The following is a 24,105-nucleotide window of genomic DNA, read 5'->3' on the forward strand; positions in this document are numbered from 1 at the left end:
ACTTCCTAAGAAAGCAGCAGTTGCTTCATTGTGACTCTTTGCCATTCACTTGCTATTCCACCCCCCAGGACCAGCAGGTATGCCAGGCTATGGTAAGGACGGGCAGCCCGGGGCGGCTGGAGCTCAGGGAGAACCAGGGAACCCTGGTCCCCATGGCCAGGCAGGCCCCAGTGGACCCCCAGGGCAGTGTGACCCCTCCCAGTGTGCCTACTATGCCAGCCTGGGAGCACGACCCCACACCAAGAACGTCAAGGGGAATTAAAGAGACAGAAACACACAGAAGGTGCGTCCGATATGGCAACATCTAAAGGGAATAGGATGCCACGTCGGACGCAGCCAGAGAGCTACAGGACCCTACCCAAGTCCAGATATTTATGAACTGGGATGTGGCAGGATGAACCAAGAACTTTTCTTTCTATTACGATGTTTCTTCTCGGTGTGGAGGGATCTCGAGAGAAGTGTGCTGTCTTTGGGGGGCTTGAGGGGCGTCTAATATTTGGTAATGTCATCATCAAGAATTACACAACTTGTTCAATTTAGACGGACTGCCGTTGTTCTTATCCGGCTCGAAGGACCATGTAAAAGACCACCGACTACAGTCATGCTTACTGGGCTATGATGTGGCAGCACAGAACCAGGCCTGCGTCCAAATAGTATTTGTTTTCACTTGTTTGAACTTGCCTCACACAATGGAACCTATGGAATAGTCCCCAAATGTGCAAACCTGGCCTATCAGCACTTTAGGCAGGCTCAATCAAACGCTCACAACTATTTCAAAGAAAACGAAAACTATCGGTACCCGGGTCTGGTACAAGATGGAGCCCCAGTTACAGAACGGCCATTTAATTGACTCCAAATGATGCCTTAATAGTGTTGTCAGTCTCCCAGCGTACACAGTCGTCAGCCTGGAATGGGTTTAGCATTAGATTTAACGTCAGCCCATTTGTCAGTGTCCACAACATTGATCCAGAGATAGGCATCTCCTCTGGAGTCAACTGGTAATTATCCAGTCAACGATTTTATCTACTTTGTTTTTATTGATGGGAAGGAAGATTAGCCAGGGGGGGGGTGACTAAGGCACAATCTAAAATAACAATACTGAATTTCATGGAAGGATCTTTAATGAGCATGTGGATGGAGGTGAAAAACTTCATGCGTTGTTTTGTTTTGCCTTGCCTGTACGCTTATGATAGTGCAATTGTCTTGAATAATGACAGCCAGGCCACCAGTACTGGTCAGGGTGAATACTGAGCTCTTAGATTATCTGGGTATCTTACTAGAATGTCCACCTTATTACAAACTAAGATACTTTGTGACAGCTTGAATTGTCTATTTGTATGATGTTCATTGTTCCTCCAAAGGGAATCCAACCTCATGAATGCATGTAAGGCTGTCAAGTAGACAAAACCCATAAGACTCTTTCAAAATGAAATGTAAAACTTTAAAAGGAAAACTACATTTCCCCTTTCGTTTCTCAATAAGTGTCTCTGGTGATTCCACAGTCAGGCTGTAAACAGTCTGGAGAGAGAAGGTACTAAAATCACAGCCTTTGTTCCAGTCGTTCCTCAAAAGTTACTTGCTTCCTGGTTTCACGCCACGTTCTCTTCCTCCTGCTTATTAGTCTGTCGGGGACACTGACTCAAATAAAGACATTGTTTTAACTAATAAGTGCTTGATAAAATGAGTTCGTTCTTCCCTGTGTTGTATATTCTGATTGGTAAGGTCAGTGAGTATTCTGTCTGAAGGATGTTCCTCACTCAATCCCCATCGGACCAATTATACCTTCTCTAAAACTCACAAGACTGATCGAGCGAGAGAGAGTCAGTAAAAAAATACAATAGATAGCCCACTGCTCACTCTAGGGGAATTATTTTAGCTTGAAAAAGGCGAAGAAATGTAACGCATCAACGTTGAGGTTCCGAAATGTTAATCAGGTCACCAATGAAGTCAAATAGATATATTGTCTTTTAGTCTTTACTTATGGATTTGAGCCTGGATCCAGCATTTATTTCTAGAACACCCACAGTGTTCCAGAACACAAGCAAACACCAAGGGTTCCAGGACACAAGACAACACCCACAGTGTTCCAGAACACAAGCCAACACCAAGGGTTCCAGGACACAAGACAACACCCACAGTGTTCCAGAACACAAGCCAACACCCACAGTGTTCCAGAACACAAGCAAACACCAAGGGTTCCAGGACACAAGACAACACCCACAGTGTTCCAGAACACAAGCCAACACCAAGGGTTCCAGGACACAAGACAACACCCACAGTGTTCCAGAACACAAGCCAACACCCACAGTGTTCCAGAACACAAGCAAACACCAAGGGTTCCAGGACACAAGACAACACCCACAGTGTTCCAGAACACAAGGCAACACCCACAGTGTTCCAGAACACAAGCCAACACCCACAGTGTTCCAGAACACAAGCCAACACCCACAGTGTTCCAGAACCCAGGCCAACACCCACAGTGAAAGCACTGCTTGGCCTACACCCATAGTAAAACCACTGCTTGGCCAACTGCACCTCAGGTCATTTCATTGAAGGACATCCAAAGAGCTCTCCTGAATATTTATAGCTAAACATATGTTGCGTATTGTACTGCAGCCTATCAAACTATGCCTCATGATCCATAGCAGTCAAAGAGACTGATGCACTCTTCAATGACTTGCATACACTTTACCACCACATCACAGTGGAGATGTGTGGACTTGGTTTTGAATTAGGTGTCAGAATGACACAGGAGCTATACTACAGTAACATAATGGTTTTGTAATTGGAAAATGCTTTTTAGCCCATTGATATGAACCTCAGAATGTCGTCTGTTTGATTCCACTGCTCCGCATAGCAAATATTGCAGAAGGTTCTAGTTTTATAATTATTTGCTTGGCTTGTTTCTTAATTTCATATACATTTGTGATTATTCAAAACAACCAACTGTATGCAATTGATTGAGGTTTTTTGTTCGTTATACTGTTCAATGATTTACAGTTTGAAGTACCTGTTGCCTACCATATGTGGAATGTTAAAAATGGTTTCACAGTGGTGACCCTTACCTGTTTATCCTAACAAACTGGTGCTAAAACATCCTTCATTACTGGCTGGTATATTTGTAAGTATTGGAAAGGTATATTATGTACTGTATCATGTTGTAATAAATACCGGAACAGATCCCTTTTTATAGAAAAGGTATTTCCTTTCCTTTGTGAGTACTGTCATCTTCCTGTGTACAGGTATGAATTTCATTCTCCATTGTTAGGTTTCCTACTTTACCAGTAAACCCTGCAGACACTTGACAAGACCATGCCTTCTATTGAATGTCAATAGCAACTTCTACAGACCCATTAAAATGAACAGAAATCACTCAGTTTGACATTTTCTCCCAGTATCATTTGCATAGCAAGCACGATTGGCACTTCTGTAAAATATCTAACCAGTTTGTATTGCTTATTAGAATTTCAATTTTGCTGAAATGATCCATTGTGGAACTTTTGCATGTTAGTATTTTATGGACAATCTACTATTCTATGGGATGCCAGTAGATCCATGATTAGACCTATGAAGACAAATAGATGCTGTTGAGGAAGGGAGAAGGGGGTTAAAGAGGAGGGGGAGGGGGGAGGATAGGGAGGCTAGTTCCAGCCTGCAGCAGCCCATTCTCCTGGTTACAGCCAACAGCCAGCCTTATAAAGGTCATATTGACTCAATAAATTAATCTCTGGTGTATAGACTCAGAGAATGGGATGTTGACTCTCCTCTCTCAGTAACTAGGCAACAGTGGACCAGACGACCCTGCGACGTCTGTAACAAAGACTGACCAAACTGGTCTCTTGGTGGTCTTGGTCCGTCCCCTGGCTGCAACAGCTTCAACAGACAGAACTCTCTATGGTAACCGTGATGCCACAAAACAGCTCTCAAATGATAAAGTCTTGAAGCTGTATAGCATGTTGGTATTCTGTGAATGCCTGTTATACCCGGATCGAAGGACCAACATAAAACATGGACTAATGGTTTGTTCTAAAATGGTAAAGGTAAAGCTAGCTGTATTTACATTCATAAAAACAACTCACCGGTCTAACATGAAATATTTCCCAGACTAATCAGTTTATTACATTGTTAGAAAACAAAACAGGGAAAAACATATACTGTATAACATACTGTTTTCATTCAAATGACTGAATGAAAACATGAACTACCAATATCGGTTTATGGCTCGTGACGGTAGTAGACTTCTTCTGTCATTGTTTATTGATCAACATTGAAAATGAATGATTCCAAAGCAAAGTTTGCAGTTTTGTTATTTGTGAAAGGCTGAGCTTCGTACTGTACATTGTGCTGGAGAGGACGTTTTTGATGACAAGGAATTAAACAGTACATGCATAGAAGAAAAAGGCACAGTATTTACCTTTGTAATACTTGAAAACCAACATAGTGCCCTGTTTGTCTGCCCAACATACAGTATGTCTGTTGAGTGAGAGAGTAAAGCTTGAAGCTGTGGATATACATTGAACAGCATGAATTGAACAATATGGTCATTTTATAAGTTTGTCTAGTTTTGTATTGGTCTTTGGGGCAGCTCTTGGGCCATGATGGGCCACTCGTCAGCTGAAAGGCTATAGCTTAAAATCAATAGCAGCTGTCTTCGAAAGCACAACAGATCATCAGATAAGCTCTCTCTACAAAAAAAAACAATGCATCAGTCTAAAAGATTAAGCTTGAAAAGTATCTATACAGTATTCCAAATGACATTTGCCTTGTCTCTGTTTCCCGTTGTGTTTTTCTTTGGTTCTGTGGTGCGATGATGGAGACGTAAAGACTTCCATGTATTACCCCTCCTGAACTGGGTACCTCATGTCTCTCTTGCTGCTGCTAGAGATGGAATGTGTTCCTGTTTGTGTTCCTCACGGCCCCTTTCTGTAGCTGGAGGATTTCTTCCCCCCATTCATCATGTAGAGAGGTGGGGGCCTGCCTATACAGTCTGAGGGGTCACAATAGCCTGGGGCTCCTGTAGCTCCCCTGGGACCAGAGGCACCTGGGCTACCATTAACACCGTCTTTACCGGGAGGTCCATCTTTACCGTCCTTCCCAATGCCAGGGCTGCCAGCCACACCTGAGAGAGAGACAAAGGATTAGGGAGATGACGAAAACAGGTACTGAACAACATCCACTCATGTCAATGTGTGACCGACTGGGTTCGCACCCAGGTCTCTTGAGCTACACCAGACTGTGTTAGCCTGCTGAGATAAAGCCTTCGCATAAACTTGAAGAGCTAAAGTCTTCGGGTCTTAGGCAAGAAAATAATGGAGTGAGGGGTGGTGTTACCTTGTGGGCCTGGTTCGCCTGGACTTCCTGGGGTTCCAACTCCCTTTTCTCCCTTATGTCCAGTATCCCCCTTTACACCAGTGTCACCTACAGAGAAGAGGAAGACATTTCCCTTCACATGTTTTACATTGACTGTCTGAAATGGGCTATTATCCCCACAGGAGGTGTCTGTCTGTATGTGTGTGTGTGTGTGTGTGTGTGTGTGTGTGTGTGTGTGTGTGTGTGTGTGTGTGTGTGTGTGTGTGTGTGTGTGTGTGTGTGTGCGTGTGCGTGTGCGTGTGCGTGTGCGTGTGGGTGCGGGTGCGGGTGCGTGCGTGCGAACAACAGGGATGCAATTAAAGGGATTTGGCAGAGAGGGCTTAAAGTGCTGTGTTGTCTGATTCAGTCCTGGATGTGCAAGCTCTTTCAGAGCACTAAGCTACAGTACTGTGGACACAATGGACCTGGTCGGCCAGACAATGCTGTATTTCTCTAAAAGATTTAATTAAGAAATACATTGCATCCGTTAGTAAGGCTGTAGACCGTCTATAGAAATACACTATAATGGACAAATAGAAGGCCATTATACCAGCGTGCCAGCGTGAGTCTATACTTTTCTAGTTGTAGTTTCTATGTTCTCCACTGTACACAGTGAAATGGGCATTTGCAAAATGGTCCAAGTATTCCATTTGAATGATCAGTTCTTTATACATTTCACCTTTTATCTAGTAAGTTATTGATGCATGATTCCCCATTACCTTGTTTTCCAGGTGTACCTGGTAACCCAAAGTATCCATGTGGTCCCTTCATTCCCATCAGTCCTCTGGGGCCTGCAACTCCTACAGTCCCTGCTGGGCCCGGGGGACCTGGAGGGCCCGGCAGTCCTGCCATTCCAGGGGCCCCGATCGCTGCTGGTTTCTTCAGTACCTCCTTCTTAAACTCTGCCAAGTGTTCTAGATGGAGATGGAGATGTCCATTTGACAAAGCACCCTACTGTACATGGCAGACTGGCTTGAGCTACAAATGTTACAGTGTGTACACAATCTTCACGTACCTTCAACAATTGCTGAGCATAGTTCGCGAAGTTTGATATCACTCACTTTTGGACCCTATTGGATTTGAAAGTGGAAAAAGTATATGAATTAACACTCGAACATTTATATGTCACTCCATTCCAAAAAGTATTCCAGAGGATTATTTAGTACTTGTGTTGTACAGTCTTCATGGAAGAAGGTACTTACAGGTAGGCCCCTAGGCCCAGGTGATCCAGTTAACCCTCTCTCTCCCTCCAGTCCATTGGTTCCCTGGGGACCGGTTAAACCTTCATGACCTGGCTGCCCTGGTCTACCATCTTCCCCGGTATATCCCTTCATGCCCTTCTCTCCAACCTAGAGGCGAGTGGACAATGCAACATGACTTCAATGTTAACTGTATACCATAACGGATTCAATTATTCCACCCATCAATCAACCAGTCAATCAATTGATTTGTAACATTGTTCTGTACCTCTCCTTTGATTCCAGGAACACCAGGAGGACCCTATAAAAGCAACAATGGATTGAATAAGGACCATTGTAGTTTTACAAATACTGGGGAATACTAAAGCTAGATCAAATGTATCTCTCAGTAGAACATATACCTGGTCTCCCTTGACTCCAGAATCACCTATAAGACCTGGATCACCCTGTGGACAGCAGTAAGATTGTCAATACAGATACTGTATCTTGCAAACGCATACTGTATCATCATTGACATGATATATGGTATTGACGTGAATCCATAGACTTACTTCACTTCCCTTTGGGCCAACGGGACCAATAGGACCCTAGGAACAAGAAATTAGAAGTCATTCAAACCCCTTCATTTACAAATGGACAACTATTACCAAAACAGTAAGCTACACATCAGAAGTTACCTGGTCTCCCTTATATCCAGTGTGACCTTTCAGTCCTTTTTCACCAGTGTCACCTTTGTCCCCTTTGTCACCCTGGATGCCTGTATCACCTGTGACCCCCACTGGTCCCTGCTTTCCTGTCTCACCCTGAGGAGAGTGATGCAGGATAAATGAAATGTTACTAAACATACTCTGGTGTATCTGTCTAGTGGGTTTATGTGAGGTTAGCTATCAGCTCATTGTTACCGTCAGATAGGGGTTGTTATTGAAGAGCAGTATGCTTGACAATCCTAGTTTAATATATGAATAAAAAATTACTACTGGCATGTATATTTAATAACCAATTATTATAAGCAGTTGAACTATAATCAAATGTTACATATGGTCAACTTACAGAAGCTCCCTTGTCTCCTGGCTGTCCATCTTCTCCTGCTGGTCCAGTTGCCCCCTAAACAACCACGACAGTCTTATTAAGCATCTTCAGCACAGTCAGTAGAATATGGATCCACAGTCATGGCGAGCAGAGTTGAGTGATAGTAAACCCTGAAGTGTGAAATTTGATACTCACTGTCTTCCCAGGAATTCCGATTGGTCCTACTGGTCCGTCATCTCCTGTATCGCCCTGTACAAAAAACATACTATTTTACAAAAGACCACACACACACACACACACACACACACACACACACACACACACACACACACACACACACACACACACACACACACACACACACACACACACACACACACACACACACACACACACACACACACACACACATACTTCACCTTGGCACCTCCAGCTCCAACTAGCCCCTGTTTGCCTGGTAACCCCTGAAGAAACGACACAGGATATCCTCAGAATACCATACAGTATATTGTTATTTTTGAAAGCACTACGACATTAGGGATAGACTACTTCCTTGTTGTGTTGTTGATTCTGTTTTCCCTGCCATGTCCCCTGACCTGTATAACCTTGCAGCCAGACAGGCTATGATGGGAAGGTTGTGGTTTTATTGGATTTTCCTTCCGCTTGGCTGTTTGCTTCTAAATGATTTATTCATCTGGTCTGCGGTATGGTTTGACTGGGAGATAACCTCTCTATTGATTTTCACAGCTTTTGCTTTCTTTTAAATACCAGCAAAACCTTGTAAACCTTCTAATCTACAACGATGTTTGTAAATGAGTAATATTCCAAGACAAATGTCCCAGATTAATATTATACTCACTGGAATTCCGACGATACCCCTGACTCCAACAGTCCCGGGAACGCCAGCCTCTCCCTGTTGGAAAGATGACAGGGATGTTTATAGGATAAACGATTGATTTCTTGACAGATCTTGTAAGACTGTATACATTCTCTTTATTTAAACTATATATGTATAGTAGTCAAAGTGTAGACTAACTTTAGCTCCATCCACTCCAGGGAGTCCATCCATGCCATCTTCCCCAGGAGTACCCTGTAATCACAGTTCATCATTGATCACAACAACAACACCACCACTCCGCATCATAATCACACTCATAAGAGATAAGATGTTGCAAAATGTTAATTATTCATGGAAATCTAACTATTACAACTAACAACACAAAATGATCTCATGTGCATCTGATAACTTATTGGTAAGGTCATTGTTTCTGTTGGATTGTTTGTTTACTCACAGTGTCTCCCTTTGCTCCAACAGGACCCTGATCTCCTTGAGGACCGATCGCTCCCTAAGAAAACACACATGCAATGAACCATGAAACAAGTTAAGCCAAACAAAAGGAAAAACCTCTAGAGGTAGGAGAGAGGAAACACTCACATCATCACCTTTATCTCCCTCCAGACCCTGACGTCCACGACTGCCCTCCACACCCTAAAAGAAGACAAGTGGTCAGTCACCACAGTACATAACGGCAGACATTTTGGAAAAGACTCTTGTGATGTCAACCACCGTCTGTCCTTCAGTCCGCCTATGGACATTGAAAATGGCAGTTATAATTGACTGAGTTAATGAAATGGGTAGTGCTTACAGGAGATCCCGGTGGTCCGGTGGGTCCTGGGATGCCGTTGAAACCAGGGGGACCCTGAGTGGAGCGGACAACACAGATGGTGAGTTTAAGACTTTAAACACTTGAGTAAAACGTCAATAAGACGTGCAGTAAATATGGTTTTAAACCCTTACCCTGTCTCCTTTATCTCCAAGAGTACCCGGAAAACCAATTGGACCTCTTTGTCCCTGGAATGTATTACAGACGTTAAAAGGAATTATATTTCATATGATTCACAGTGATGCGCAGCAAACACATTCATCAGTTATAAATGGCTGGTTGTATGAGCAATTTCCACTTGAAGCAGAAATCCTATGTACCATCTTTGAATGCGCAAGATACACATTTTGCGCTGAAGGCAGAAATCCTATGTAACATGTCGGTATGCTCATTATCTATGTTCAGCTTGGAACAGAAAAACAGAAGTATATAAGTGACAAAGCAAGAGACTTTGGGATTTTCATTATCAGACAGTGAGGTAGAATAGATCATCCTATATGTGTTGGTACAGTTGAAGTTGGAAGTTTACATACACCTTAGCCAAATACATATAAACTCAGTTTTTCACAATTCCTGACATTAAATCTGTAACGGCTCTCGTGGTTTGAAGAAGGACACCAAGGTGCAGCGTGGTAGGTGTTCGTGATTTTTAATAAACTGAACACTGCAACAAAATAACAAAGTAGAAAAAACTAAAGTGCACAGTTCTGTCAGGCAACAAAACAGCTAAACAGAAGATAACTCCCCACAAAACCCACACGGAAAATCACAACTTATATATGATCCCCAATCAGAGACAACGATAGACAGCTGCCTCTGATTGGGAACCACACGAGGCAAAACAACATAAATAGAAATAGATTCCCCCACCCGAGTCACACCCTGACCTAACCAAACGTAGAGAATAAATAAGGATCTCTAAGGTCAGGGCGTGACAAAATCCTAGTAAAAAACTCCCTGTCTTAGGCCAGTTAGGATCACCACTTTATTTTAAGAATGTGAAATGTCAGAATAATAGTAGAGAATGATTTATTTCAGCTTTTATTTATTTCATCACATTCCCAGTGGTTCAGAGGTTTACATACACTCAATTAGTATTTGGTAGCATTGCCTTTAAACGGTTTAACTTGGGTCAAATGTTTCGGGTAGCCTTCCACAAGCTTCCCACAGTAAGTTGGGTGAATTTTGGCCCATTCCTCCTGACAGAGCTGGTGTAACTGAATCAGGTTTGTAGGCCTCCTTGCTCATACACCGTTTTTCAGTTCTGCCCACAAATTTTCTATTGGATGAGGTCAGGGCATTGTGATGGCCACTCCAATACCTTGATTTTGTTGTCCTTAAGCCATTTTGCCACAACTTTGGAAGTATGCTTGGGGTCATTGTCCATTTGGAAGACCCATTTGCGACCAAGCTTTAACTTCCTGACTGATGTCTTGAGATGTTGCTTCAATATATCCCCATAATGTTCCTACCTCATGATGCCATCTATTTTGTGAAGTGCACCAGTCCCTCCTGCAGCAAAGCACACCCACAACATGATGCTGCCACCCCCGTGCTTCACGGTTGAGATGGTGTTCTTCGCCTTGCAAGCCTCCCCATTTTTCCTCCAAACATAACGATGGTCATTATGGCCAAACAGTTCTATTTTTGTTTCATCAGACCAGAGGACATTTCTCCAAAATGTACGATATTTGTCCCCATGTGCAGTTGCAAATCGTAGTCTGGCTTTTTTTATAGCGGTTTTGGAGCAGTGGCTTCTTCCTTGCTGAGCTACCTTTCAGGTTATGCCGATATAGGACCTGTTTTACTGTGGATATAGATACTTTTGTACCTGTTTCCTCCAGCATCTTCACAAGGTCTTTTGCTGTTGTTCTGGGATTGTTTTGCACTTTTCGCACCAAAGTACGTTAATCTCTAGGAGACAGAACACGTCTCCTTCCTGAGCGGTATGACGGCTGCATGGTCCCATGGTGTTTATACTTGCATACTATTGTTTATTCAGATGAACGTGGTACCTTCAGGCATTTGGAAATTGCTTCCAAGAATTAACCAGACTTGTGGAGGTGTACAAATGTTTTTCTGAGGTCTTGGCTGATTTCTTTTGATTTTCTCATGATGTCAAGCAAAGAAGCACTGAGTTTGAAGGTAGGCCTTGAAATACATCCACAAGTACACCTCCAAATGACTCAAATGATGTCAATTAGCCTATCAGAAGCTTCTAAAGCCATGACATCATTTTCTGAATTATAAATTAAATAATCTGCCTGTAAACAATTGTTGGAAAAATGACTTGTGTCATGCACAAAGTAGATGTCCTAACCGACTTGCCAAAACTATAGTTTGTTGACAAGAAATTTGTGGAGTGGTTGAAAAACTAGTTTTAATGACTCCAAACTTAGTGTATGTAAACTTCCGACTTCAACTGTATCTTTCAGAGCAAGTACGGTTCTTACATCATCTCCCATCTTGCCTGTTAGGCCCTGCACCCCAGATGGTCCTGGCTCACCCTGTGGATTAGCAACACAGGAAAAGCACAAATACTCACATGTAGCGATTTGTATGCTTGCATAATCATCCTAACCACCCAATGTACTGTACTTAAGCACATTGTCAAACATCAAACTTCTTCACTAAACATGAGAATCGATTGCTTGTCAAACCTTTTGTCCAGCTTCCCCTGCAGCTCCATCATCCCCTGGTAATCCATTGTGCCCCTAGAGAAGACATAGCAACTCAGTTTAGACTGAATGTCAACAAACTACTATCAGACGCTCTTACCATTGGTAGTTCACACACTGAGTTTCCTCCTAAAATGTAAAACGCTTTGAGCATCTGGAAAAGCCCTACAGTACATCAATCGATTCAATTATTAGATACTGGTATCTGAGAGAAAAACAGTGACCACAATGGTGTAAATGATGATAAGGGCTCTGTTGCTCAAAGCCAGGTACAGTGCCTTGCAAAAGTATTCATCCCCCTTGGCATTTTTCCTATTTTGTTGTATTACAACCTGTAATGTAAACTGATTTTTATTTGGATTTCATGTAATGGACATACACAAAATAGTCCAAATTGGTGAAGTGAGATGAAAAAAAAACGTATTTAAAAAAACAAAACAAAAAACAACTGAAAAGTGTTGCGTGCATATGTATGTATTCACCCCCTTTGCTATGAAGCCCCTAAATAAGATATGGTGCAACCAATTACCTCCAGAAGTCACATAATTATTTAAATAAAGTCCACCTGTGTGCAATCTAAGTGTCCCATGACCTTTCATATGATCTCAGTATAAAAACACCTGTTCTGAAAGGCCCCAGAGTCTGCAACACCACTAAGCAAGGGGCAGCGCCAAGTAAGCGGCACCATGAAGACCAAGGACCTCTCCAAACAGGTTAGGGACAAAGTTGTAGAGAAGTACAGATCAGGGTTGGGTTATGAAAAATATCAGAAACGTTGAACATCCCACGGAACGTCATTCATGATAAAAAAATGGAAAGAATATGGCACCACAACAAACCTGCCAAGGGAGGGCCACCAGACCAAGCAAGGAGGGCATTAATCAAAGAGGCAACAAAGAGACCAAAGATAGCCCTGAAGGAGCTGCAAAGCTCCACAGCAGAGATTGGAGTATCTGTCCATAGGACCACTTGAAGTCGTCCACACCACAGATATGGGCTTTACAGAAGAATGGCCAGAAAAACCCCATTGCTTATAGAAAAAAATAAGCAACCACATTCGGTGTTCGCCAAAAGGCATGTGGGAGACTCCCCAAACATATGAAAGAAGGTACTCTCGTCAGATGAGACTAAAATGGAGCTTTTTGGCCATCAGGGAAAACGCTATGTCTGGTGCAAACCCAACACCTCTCATCACCCCGAGAATACCATCCCCACAGTGGCAGCATCATGGGGGTGGCAGCATCATGGTGTGGGGATGTTTTCATCGGCAGGGACTGGGAAACTGGTCAGAATTGAAGGAATGATGGATGGTGCTAAATACAGGGACATTCTTGGGGAAACCTGTTTCAGTCTTCCAGAGATTTGAGACTGGGACGGATGTTCACCTTCCAGCAGGATAATGACCCTAAGCATACTGCTAAAGAAACTCTCGAGTGGTTTAAGGGGAAGTATTTAAATGTATTGAAATGGCCTAGTCAAAGCCCAGACCTCAATCCAATTGAGAATCGGTGGTATGACTTAAAGATTGCTGTACACCAGCGGAACCCACCCAACTTGAAGGAGCTGAAGTAGTTTTGCCTTGAAGAATAGGCAAAACCCCAGTGGCTAGATGTGCAAGCTTAAGGACACATACCCCAAGAGACTGGCAGCTGTAATTGCTCCAAAAGGTTGCTCTACAAATGATTGACTTTGGGGGGGAATAGTTATGCATGCTCAAGTTTTCAGCTTTTTTTTGGTCTTATTTCTTGTTTGTTTCACAATTAAAAATATTTTGCATCTTTAAAGTGTTAGGCATGTTGTGTAAATCAAATGATACAACCCCCCCAAAAATCGATTTAAATTCCAGGTTGTAAGGCAACAAAATAGGAAAAATGCCAAGGGGGGTGAATACTTTCACAAGCCACTGTATGTACTCACTCAGTGTCTGTCATTAAGATTCCTCACCTTTATCCCTGGTAGCCCTGGGCTTCCCTGTGGTCCAGCTGGACAGGCAGCAGGGCACTGCAAACAGACAGACACAGACATTACATTACATTATCACTACACCTGCAAGGGGCTCACCTCCTATTCGATAGCTACTAACCGAGGAACACCTAAGCTACCAATTTTCCACATGCAGGTTTGTCAGAATTAAATGACAGCAACAACAACAGCTTATAAAAGACGTGTGAATTAAGCTGAAGTGTAGTTATTGCAGCAACATTAGGCTCTGAAGCACTTAGTCCAGGGCTCTCCAACCCTGTCCCCGGAGAGCTACCATCCTGTAGGTTTCCACTCCAACTCTACTCTAGCACACCTGATTATAATAATTAGCTGGTTGATTAAACTGAGCCAAGTTAGTTATAAATGGGGGTTGGGGCAAAACCTTACAGAAGGGTAGCTCACCAGGAACAGGGTTGGAGACCCCTGACCTAGCAGGCCCTCTGAAAGATGGTTTCCCCTGTGAAAGATCGTTTAATTCTGTGAAAGATGGTTTAACCGTGTGAAAAATTGTTTATTTTTTTATTTATCTTTTATTTCACCTTTATTTAACCAGGTAGGCCAGTTGAGAACAAGTTCTAATTTACAACTGCGACCTGGCCAAGATAAAGCAAAGCAGTGTGACAAAAACAACAACACAGAGATACAAATGGGATAAACAAATCTGTATACAGTGTGTGCAAATGAAGTAAGGAGGAAAGGTAATAAATATGCCATAGTGGCGAAGTTATTACAATTTAGCAATTAACACTGGAGTGATAGACATGCAGATGATGTGCAAGTAGAAATACTGGTGTGCAAAAGAGCAGAAAAACAAAAACAAATATGGGGATGAGGTAGGTAGTTGGATGGGCTATTTACAGATGGGATGTGTGCAGCTGCAGCGATCGGTAAGCTGCTCTGACAGCTGATGCTTAAAGTTAGTGAGGGAGATATAAGTCTCCAACTTCAGTGATTTTTGCAATTCGTTCCAGTCATTGGCAGCAGAGAACTGGAAGGAGACCTAGCAAAGATTTATAGATAACCTGGAGCGAGTGGGTTTGGCGATGAATATGTAGCGAGGACCAGCCAACGAGAGCATACAGGTCGCAGTGGTGGGTGGTATATGGGGCTTTGGTGACAAAGCGGATGGCACTGTGAACGACTGCATCCTATTTGCTGAGTAGGGTGTTGGAGGCTATTTTGTAAATGACATCACCGAAGTCAAGGATCGATAGTCAGTTTTACGAGGGTATGTTTGGCAGCATGAGTGAAGGAGGCTTTGTTTTGCGAAATAGGAAGCCGATTCTAGATTTAATTTTGGATTGGAGATGCTTAATATGAGTCTGGAAGGAGAGTTTACAGTCTAGCCAGACACCTAGGTATTTGTAGTTGTCCACATATTCTAAGTCAGAACCGTCCAGAGTAGTGATGCTAGTCAGGCGGGCAGGTGCGGGCAGAGATGGGTTGAAGTGCATGCATTTGGTTTTACTAGCATTTAAGAGCAGTTGGAGGCCACGGAAAGAGTGTTAAATGGCATTGAAGCTCGTTTAGAGGTTTGTTAACACAGTGTCCAAAGAAGGGCCAGATGTATACAGCATGGTGTCGTCTGCGTAGAGGTGGATCAAAGCATCACACACAGAAAGAGTGACATCATTGATATGTACAGAGAATAGAGCCGGCCCGTGAATTGAACCTTGTGGCACTCCCATAGAGACAGTCAGAGGTCCGGACAACAGGCCCTCCAATTTGACACACTGAACTCTATCTGAGAAGTAGTTGTTGAACCAGGCTGAGGCAGTCATTAGAGAAACCAAGGCTGTTGAGTCTGCCGATAAGAATACAGTGATTGACAGAGTCGAAAGCCTTGGCCAGGTCGATGAAGACGGCTGAACAGTACTGTTTTTTATCGATGGCGGTTATGATATTGTTTAGGACCTTGAGCATGGCTGAGGTGCACCCATGACCAGCTCGGTGTAGAGTGTCTCCCCCTTTGAAGAGGGCCGCTTTCCAATCTTTAGGAATCTCAGTGAAAGATAGTTTAACCCTCTGAAAGATGATTTACAGTAACCCTGTGAAAGATGGGTTAACCATGTGAAAGATGATTTACAGTAACCCTGTGAAAGATGGTTTAACCATGTGAAAGATGATTTACAGTAACCCTGTGAAAGATGGGTTAACCATGTGAAAGATCATTCACAGTAACCCTGTGCAAGATGTTTTAACCATGTGAAAGATGATTTACAGTAACCCTGTGCAAGATGTTTTAACCATGTGAAAGAACATTCACAGTAACCCTGTGCAAGATGTTTTAACCATGTGAAAGATGATTTACAGTAACCATGTGCAAGATGTTTTAACCATGTGAAAGATGATTTACAGTAACCCTGTGCAAGATGTTTTAACCATGTGAAAGATGATTTACAGTAACCATGTGCAAGCTGTTTTAACCATGTGAAAGATGGTAAAAAGAGACTCACATCTTCCCCACTCCCCTCAGCTTTGCCAGCCCCAGGTGGTCCCTAAAACACAGCAGAGTGAGTGACAGAGGTAAAACAGCACATATCTCTATGGAGTGACGTCTCAAACAGAGTGTAGATGTCCACAGACAGTACAGTGTTCGAGGCTGTGCAATCAGTGTCAAGTAATGCAGGAGTGATACTGATTATCACTCTACATCAGGGTTAAGACATCAGTATAATATTTGGAGAGATCTCTTATGACAATATGGATTAATAAAAAGACTTAGGTTAATGGGAAAGACCAAAGAGACAAAGCTACATCTGAAACCTCAACAGATAGAAACATAGGTCAGACTCAATTCACATGATGATATAGATGTTGAATTCACTTATTTCAGGTTCGAGCCATATGTAAGAGGTTAGCATCAGTACTTACCACAGGTCCAGGTGGTCCTGGTAGACCAGCGGGACCAGGGAGACCCAGACCCCCTCTAGGCCCAGGGGCACCCTGATAACAATAGATCATTGCATTTAGAGCTCAAACACCTGAAATGTCCTTCTAGACATTTCAGACTTCTGAAAAGTCTCATATATATTAGTAACAAAATTGTCCACAGGATATATAAAGGACCAATGAATCAGTACAGAAGGCAGCACATTATGCTAAAATGTTTATTCTATTCTACCGAGCCATTTACTTTATGTTCATATTCTTATAATTTATTATTTCTTATTGTCAAAAAAATCCTGTACATATTGTATTGTTGTATTGTCAAATCCTGTACATATGCCTAAGAAAACTTGAAACATATCCTGTATGTTTTTACTGCTGGATGTGTTCTTGTTAACCAGTCATATACTGTAGTTATGTAGGATGTGATCCTTATTTGAACACTGACCTCAGGCCCAATGTTCCCCTCGTCTCCTGGAGTTCCTGCTTTCCCAGGTGGGCCCTGTAGGGAGCGACATACACAAGTTATACAATTATTCTATAGCCCCTAAGTAGGGCTCGATTAATCTACTGTATGCTGTCTTAATGCCATTTAGAACATGGGGTGAAGTTTCTCTAAAGATGTTGAAGAGTTTGTAGTACATACGGGAGGCCCAGCTGTCTTAGGTCCCTGGGAAATGAGAGAAAACGCTATCAGACAAATCATATTATTTAGCTATAGAAATTAAGTGGTCTGACATGTTCCATGGCTTCATGGCTATACATGTCAGCAAAATGTTTCCATTCATATCTGACGATCTAAAGATGACAAAGATAGTGGATACTTACGGGAGAGCCTGCTGGCCCAGGAAAACCTTGAAGTCCCTGTTATTAGACACAGAGCAGTCAGATATTAATTAACATTGTCCCTGCTGTTACAGTTATTAGGAAGACAGTTTCTTTAGTAGGTTCTGGTGAGAGAAAAAAAACTCACTCTCTCACCCACAGGTCCTCTTGGGCCCATTGAACCAGGTATTCCCTTCATTAAAAAGAGAAGAAATCCTTGATTCACACACAATCTACAAACTAAAACATTCTCTCGCCACCAGCTTGAATTCTAATAATATCAGTTGAGTGGTGGATAGCTGCTGTTAACGGTTCAATTAATAAGGTGATAGAGAACAACCCTGTCTTGCTCAACAAGACAAAATAGAGGTTGAGTGTGTAACAAGAGGTGTGTGTTGGGTGTGGTACAGTAGGAGGTAGTGATGCTTACAGCAGCTCCTGGTAGGCCAGGCATGCCTCTGTGTCCAGGAAGACCGATCTCCCCCTGTTCCCCTTTGGCCCCCTGAGAAACAGACAGAACCGGAAGCTGAGTTACAGACACAACCGACAGCTGAGTTACAGACACAACAGACAGCCTAGTAACAGATACAACAAACAGCCTAGTAACAGATACAACACACAGCCTAGCAACAGATAGAACACATAGCCTAGTAACAGATAGAACACACAGCCCCGTAACAGATAGAACATATAGCCTAGTAACAGATAGAACACACAGCCCCGTAACAGATACAACACACAGCCTAGTTACAGATAGAATACACAGCCTAGTAACAGATAGAACACACAGCCTAGTAACAGATACAACACATAACCTAGTAACAGATACAACACATAGCCTAGTAACAGATAGAACACACAGCCCCGTAACAGATACAACAAACAGCCTAGTAACAGATACAACACACAGCCTAGCAACAGATAGAACACATAGCCTAGTAACAGATAGAACACACAGCCCCGTAACAGATAGAACATATAGCCTAGTAACAGATAAAACACACAGCCTAGTAACAGATAGAACACATAGCCTAGTAACAGATACAACACACAACCTAGTAACAGATACAACACATAGCCTAGTAACAGATAGAACACACAGCCTAGTTACAGATAGAACGCATAGCCTAGTAACAGATACAACACACAACCTAGTAACAGATACAACACACACCCATCCTCGGACGGGGCCAAAGTGTCTCCTGACCCCCCCTGTCTCAGCCTCCAGTATTTATGCAGCAGTAGTTTACGTGTCGGGGGGCTAGGGTCAGTTTGTTATATCTGGAGTACTTCTCCTGTCCTATTCGGTGTCCTGTGTGAATTTAAGTGTGCTCTCTCTAATTCTCTCTTTCTCTCTTTCTTTCTCTCTCGGAGAACCTGAGCCCTAGGACTATGACTCAGGACTACCTGACATGATGACTCCTTGCTGTCCCCAGTCCACCTGGCCGTGCTGCTGCTCCAGTTTCAACTGTTCTGCCTTATTATTATTGGACCATGCTGGTCATTTATTTATTATGAACATTTGAACATCTTGGCCATGTTCTGTTATAATCTCCACCCGGCACAGCCAGAAGAGGACTGGCCACCTCACATAGCCTGGTTCCTCTCTAGGTTTCTTCCTAGGTTTTGGCCCTTCTAGGGAGTTTTTCCTAGCCACCGTGCCTCTACACCTGCATTGCTTGCTGTTTGGGGTTTTAGGCTGGGTTTCTGTACAGCACTTTGAGATATCAGCTGTTGTACGAAGGGCTATATAAATATATTTGATTTGATTTGACAGCCTAGTAACATACACAACAGACAGCTTAGTAACAGATACAGCACACGGCCTAGTAACAGACACAACAGACAGCTGAGTTACAGATACAACAGACAGCCTAGTTACAGATATAACCACAGCCATATAGAGCAGACAAAACCACAGCTAAGTATGGCTCTGTACACAAAAAAATCGGACAAACAGCTTTATCATCTGTCTGCATCGCTCACCACTGTTGCTAAGATACACTGTGGCAGTGTCAGTCAGTGTTTAATCAATGAAAGATGTGCAATTCTCATCAGGACAGAGAGAGAGAGAGAGATAAGAGGCAGGCAAGGTGGAGGAGAGAACGCTGATCTATTTTTGCAGCTAAATTGATTGTAAGTAATGAGGTTGAGCTACAGGATGGCAAAAAAAGAGTCAAATAAATACTTAGAGAATTAAACACATTTAATAATATGACATCTCGTACTTACAGAAGTGCCAGCACTGCCAGGTGAACCTGGAAGGCCCTGCAAGAAAAAAGGAAGACCGTTGTTATCCATTCAAGCCATTGAGAATAGAGAAACAAGAAAAGTGCGTTAATGTCTGTCTAAGATATCTTACCAATTCACGCAGTTTGAGGCAATATCCAGCATGGTTAATTATATAACGCTATGGTTAATTCTTCCTTCTACATGTAGTTTGGATGGGGTGGATAGACTTACATCTCTACCGTCCCTGCCGTCCTCTCCATGTGGCCCCCGGGGCCCCTCAGGGCCGGTGGGACCGGGAGGGCCAGGGATAGGCTTGGGGTCAGGCTGGAGGGAAAAGAGACATCACAGTCGATGAGTACATGAGAAGGAGGGAAGGCCACTCTGAGGGGAGTGGAGAAGCTTCTTACTCCAGCCAGAGTTTGATTGTGCCACTAAAGTAACAAAGCATCAAGGCTATCAGGCAACAGAGCATTGAAGTAGATTATTTGCCCCAAAAAACACCAAGAAAAAAGGAAGAAAGATAAATACCTCAGCATTGGCATACATCTGAAGAAGCAAGAGAAATAAGAAACATGTAGAGTTAGTGAAGTAGCCACACCACCTTCACCCAGAGTGTCAGAAGAAGCTAAAGCACCTGTCCAAAAGAAACCCTCAAACAAAAGCTAGAGGAAATAGACCATTGCCAAATTGATATTTGAATCATAAAGACAGGACTTTTTTCTGCAGTCTACGGGACAATAGGACTCTGCCCACTCATAACAGCATGTATTCTAATATACAATTCTGACCTGAGGAGTCAGACTTTAATATGCTGACAAAATGGGGCTAAATTGAGAGTGAGAGCCAGCAGTATTCTCTCTGTATGGAGGTAAGTGCTTATTTGACATACAGTACCAGTCAAAAGTTTGGAAACACCTACTCATTCAAGAGTTTCTTCATTTTTTACTATTTTCTACATTGTAGAAAAATTGTAAAGAAATAAAAAACGATGAAATAAAACATATGGAATCATGTAGTAAACAAAAAAGTGTTAAACATATGAAAATATATTTTAGATTCTTCAAAGTAGCCACCCTTTGCCTTGATGACAGATTTGCACACTCTTGGCATTCTCTCAACCAGCTTTACCTGGAATACTTTTCCAACAGTCTTGAAGGAGTTCCAGCACATGCTGATCACTTGTTGGCTGCTTTTCCTTCACTCTGCGGTCCAACTCATCACAAACCATCTCAATTGGGTTGAGGTTGGCTGATTGTGGAGGCCAGGTAATCTGATGCAACAACATCACTCTCCTTCTTAGTCAAATAGCCCTTACACAGCCTGGATGTGTATTTTGGGTCATTGTCCTGTTAAAAAAACGAATTATAGTCCCACAAAGCGCAAACCAGATGGGATGGTGTATCACTGCAGAATGCTTGAATTCTAAAGAAATCACAGTGTCACCAGCAAAGCCCCCCACACCATCACACCTCCTCCTCCATGCTTCACGGTGGGAACCACACATACGGCGATCCTCCGTTCACCTACTTGGGGTATGTACAACAAAAAATGGTCAAAGGAAGCAGATGCTAAGCTACAGGACTGTTTTGCTAGCACAGACTGGAATATGTTCCGGGATTCCTCCGATGATCTTGAGGAGTACACCACATCGGTCATTGGATTCATCACTAAGTGCATCACTAAGTGCATCCCCACAGTGACGACGACGTCTTCGATGCACTTAGTGATGAAGCCAATGACCCGATGTGGTGTACTCCTCAAGATCATCGGAGGAATCCCGGAACATATTCCAGTCTGTGCTAGCAAAACAGTCCTGTAGCTTAGCATCTGCTTCCTTTGACCATTTTTTGTTGTACATACCCCAACCAGAAGCCATGGATTACAGGCAGCATCCACACTGAGCTAAAAGCTTAAGCTGCTGCTTTCAAGGAGCCCTCCGACAAACCATTAAACAGGAAAAGCGTTAATACAGGACTAAGATCGAGTCGTACTACACTGGCTCTGATGCTAGTCGGATGTGACAGGGCTTGCAAACTATTACAGACTACAAAGGGAAGCATAGCCAAGAGCTGCCCAGTGACACAAGCCTACCAGACGAGCTGAACTACTTCTATGCTTGCTTTGAGGCAAATAAAACGGAAACATGCATAAGAGCACCAGCTGTTCCTGGAAGACTGCCGATGTGAGTAGACCTTTAAACAGGTAAACATTCACAAGGCCTCAGGGCCAGATGGAGTACCAGGATGTGTACTGCGGGCATGCGCTGACCAACTGGCAAGTGTCTTCACTGACATTTTCAACCTCTCCCGATCCGAGTCAGTAATACCAACATGTTTCAAGCAGACCACCATAGTCCCTGTGCCCAAGAACACTAAGGTAACCTGCTTAAATGACTACCGACCCCTAGCACTTACGTCTGTAGCCATATGAAGTGCTTTGAAAGGCTGGTCATGGCTCACATCAACACCATTATCCCAGAAATTTGCATACCACACCAACAGAACCACAGATGATGCAATCTCTATTGCACTTCACACTGCCCTTTCACACCTGGACAAAAAGAACACCTATGTGAGAATGCTATTCATTGACTACAGCTCAGCGTTCAACACTATAGTGCCCTCAAAGCTCATCACTAAGCTAAGGACCCTTTGACTAAACACCTCCCTCTGCAACTGGATCCTGGACTTCCTGACCTGCTGCACCCAGGTGGTAAGGGTAGGTAAAAACACATCTGCCACGCTGATCCCCTCAGGGGTGTGTGCTCAGTCCCCTCCTGTGCTCCCTGTTCACTCATGACTGCACAGCCAGGCACGACTCCAAAACCATCTTAAAATTTGCCGATGACACAACAGTGGTAGGCCTGATCACTGACAACAATGAGACAGCCTATAGGGAGGAGGTCCGTGACCTGGTGTTGCCAGGACAACAACCTCTCCCTCAATGTGATCAAGACAAAGGAGATGATTGTGGACTACAGGAAAAAGAGGACCAAGCACGCCCCCATTCTCATCGACAGGGCTGTAGTGGAGCAGGTTGAGAGCTTCAAGTTCCTTTGTGTCCACATCATCAACAAACTATCATGGTCCAAGCACACCAAGACAGTTGTGAAGAGGGCACAACAAAACCTATTCCCCCTCAGGAGAATGAGAAGATTTGGCATGGGTCCTCAGATCCTCAAAAAGTTCTAAAGCTGCACCATCGAGAGCATCCTGACTGGTTGCATCACTGCCTGGTAATGGCAACTGCTCGGCCTCCGACTGCAAGGCACTACAAAGGGTAGTGCAAACGACTCAGTACATCACTGGGGCCAAGCTTCCTGCCATCCAGGACCTCTATACCAGGTGGTGTCAGAGGAAGGCCCTAAAAATTGTCAAAGACTCCAGCCACCCTAGTCATAGACTGTTCTCTCTGCCACCGCACGGCAAGCGGTGGCAGCTTCTACCCCCAAGCCATAAGACTCCTGAACATCTAGTCAAATGGCTACCCAGACTATTTGTAGTGCCCCCCACCCCCTCTTTACACCATTGCTACTCTCTGTTGTCATCTATGCATAGTCACTTTTAGTAACTCTACCTACATGAACTATTACCTCAACTAACCGGTGCCCCCGCAAATTGACTCTGCACCGTTACCCCCCTGTATATAGTCTCGCTATTTTACAGCTGCTCTTTAATTACTTGTTACTTTTATCTCTTATTCTTATCTGTATTTTTTGACAACAACTGCATTGTTGGTTAGGGGCTCGTAAGTAAGCATTTCACTGTAAGGTCTCCATCTGTTGTATTTGGCGCATGTGACGGATACAATTTGATTTGATTTGATTGGCTCAAACGCATTCAGAAGGAAAACAATTCCACAAATGAACTTTTAACAAGGCACACCTGTTAATTGAAATGCATTCCAGGTGACTACCTCATGAAGCTGGTTGAGAGAATGCCAAGAGTGTGCAAAGCTGTCATCAAGGCAATGGGTGGCTATTTTGAAGAATCTCACTTATTTGGTTACTACATGATTCCATATGTGTTATTTCATAGTTTTGATGTCTTTACTATTTTCTATGTCTTCACTATTATTCTACAATGTAGAAAATAGTAAAAAATTAAGAAAAACCCTGGAATGAGTAGGTGTGTCCACACTTTGACTAGTACTGTATGTATTGTAATCATGGCACTCCTACAGTAGTATAACAGGCCGTCCTATCTCCTATCTACATTTTGGCAAGTGCAGATTCACAGAAGCCAGTTAGTGAAATCT

At 43.2% G+C, this 24,105-nt stretch overlaps 2 protein-coding genes across 4 annotated transcripts in view; one reads left to right on the top strand and one right to left on the bottom strand.

Moving 5' to 3' along the window:
• The window catches only part of LOC118398054 (collagen alpha-1(XXII) chain-like), a 62,895-nt gene extending 59,677 nt beyond the window's left edge, over nucleotides 1-3,218 (top strand). For all 3 annotated transcript variants that reach the window (XM_035793033.2, XM_035793034.2, XM_035793036.2), the window contains one exon: nucleotides 69-3,218. In XM_035793033.2, coding sequence (XP_035648926.1) covers nucleotides 69-262 — 194 coding nt within the window. In that variant the 3' untranslated portion in view covers nucleotides 263-3,218. The remainder of the gene's footprint in view (nucleotides 1-68) is intronic.
• A 1,678-nt stretch (nucleotides 3,219-4,896) lies between these two features.
• The window catches only part of LOC118397668 (collagen alpha-1(IX) chain-like), a 29,265-nt gene continuing 10,056 nt past the window's right edge, over nucleotides 4,897-24,105 (bottom strand). Inside the window, exons 7-37 of the mRNA XM_052470276.1 lie at nucleotides 20,377-20,394; nucleotides 20,080-20,172; nucleotides 19,849-19,884; nucleotides 18,047-18,118; nucleotides 17,765-17,809; nucleotides 17,620-17,655; nucleotides 17,438-17,461; nucleotides 17,240-17,293; nucleotides 16,777-16,848; nucleotides 16,359-16,400; nucleotides 13,864-13,920; nucleotides 11,902-11,955; nucleotides 11,695-11,748; nucleotides 9,376-9,429; nucleotides 9,224-9,277; nucleotides 9,013-9,066; nucleotides 8,870-8,923; nucleotides 8,614-8,667; nucleotides 8,437-8,490; nucleotides 7,997-8,041; nucleotides 7,773-7,826; nucleotides 7,599-7,652; nucleotides 7,226-7,351; nucleotides 7,100-7,135; nucleotides 6,950-6,994; nucleotides 6,817-6,849; nucleotides 6,552-6,698; nucleotides 6,365-6,419; nucleotides 6,069-6,263; nucleotides 5,332-5,418; nucleotides 4,897-5,119 (exon numbers count right to left, since the gene is read on the bottom strand). Of these exons, the coding sequence (XP_052326236.1) occupies nucleotides 4,911-5,119; nucleotides 5,332-5,418; nucleotides 6,069-6,263; nucleotides 6,365-6,419; nucleotides 6,552-6,698; nucleotides 6,817-6,849; nucleotides 6,950-6,994; nucleotides 7,100-7,135; nucleotides 7,226-7,351; nucleotides 7,599-7,652; nucleotides 7,773-7,826; nucleotides 7,997-8,041; nucleotides 8,437-8,490; nucleotides 8,614-8,667; nucleotides 8,870-8,923; nucleotides 9,013-9,066; nucleotides 9,224-9,277; nucleotides 9,376-9,429; nucleotides 11,695-11,748; nucleotides 11,902-11,955; nucleotides 13,864-13,920; nucleotides 16,359-16,400; nucleotides 16,777-16,848; nucleotides 17,240-17,293; nucleotides 17,438-17,461; nucleotides 17,620-17,655; nucleotides 17,765-17,809; nucleotides 18,047-18,118; nucleotides 19,849-19,884; nucleotides 20,080-20,172; nucleotides 20,377-20,394 (2,067 nt within the window). The 3' untranslated portion in view covers nucleotides 4,897-4,910. The remainder of the gene's footprint in view (nucleotides 5,120-5,331; nucleotides 5,419-6,068; nucleotides 6,264-6,364; nucleotides 6,420-6,551; nucleotides 6,699-6,816; nucleotides 6,850-6,949; nucleotides 6,995-7,099; nucleotides 7,136-7,225; nucleotides 7,352-7,598; nucleotides 7,653-7,772; nucleotides 7,827-7,996; nucleotides 8,042-8,436; nucleotides 8,491-8,613; nucleotides 8,668-8,869; nucleotides 8,924-9,012; nucleotides 9,067-9,223; nucleotides 9,278-9,375; nucleotides 9,430-11,694; nucleotides 11,749-11,901; nucleotides 11,956-13,863; nucleotides 13,921-16,358; nucleotides 16,401-16,776; nucleotides 16,849-17,239; nucleotides 17,294-17,437; nucleotides 17,462-17,619; nucleotides 17,656-17,764; nucleotides 17,810-18,046; nucleotides 18,119-19,848; nucleotides 19,885-20,079; nucleotides 20,173-20,376; nucleotides 20,395-24,105) is intronic.

The sequence above is a fragment of the Oncorhynchus keta genome, chromosome 19, assembly GCF_023373465.1.
Source record: "Oncorhynchus keta strain PuntledgeMale-10-30-2019 chromosome 19, Oket_V2, whole genome shotgun sequence".
Classification (NCBI taxonomy): domain Eukaryota; kingdom Metazoa; phylum Chordata; class Actinopteri; order Salmoniformes; family Salmonidae; genus Oncorhynchus; species Oncorhynchus keta.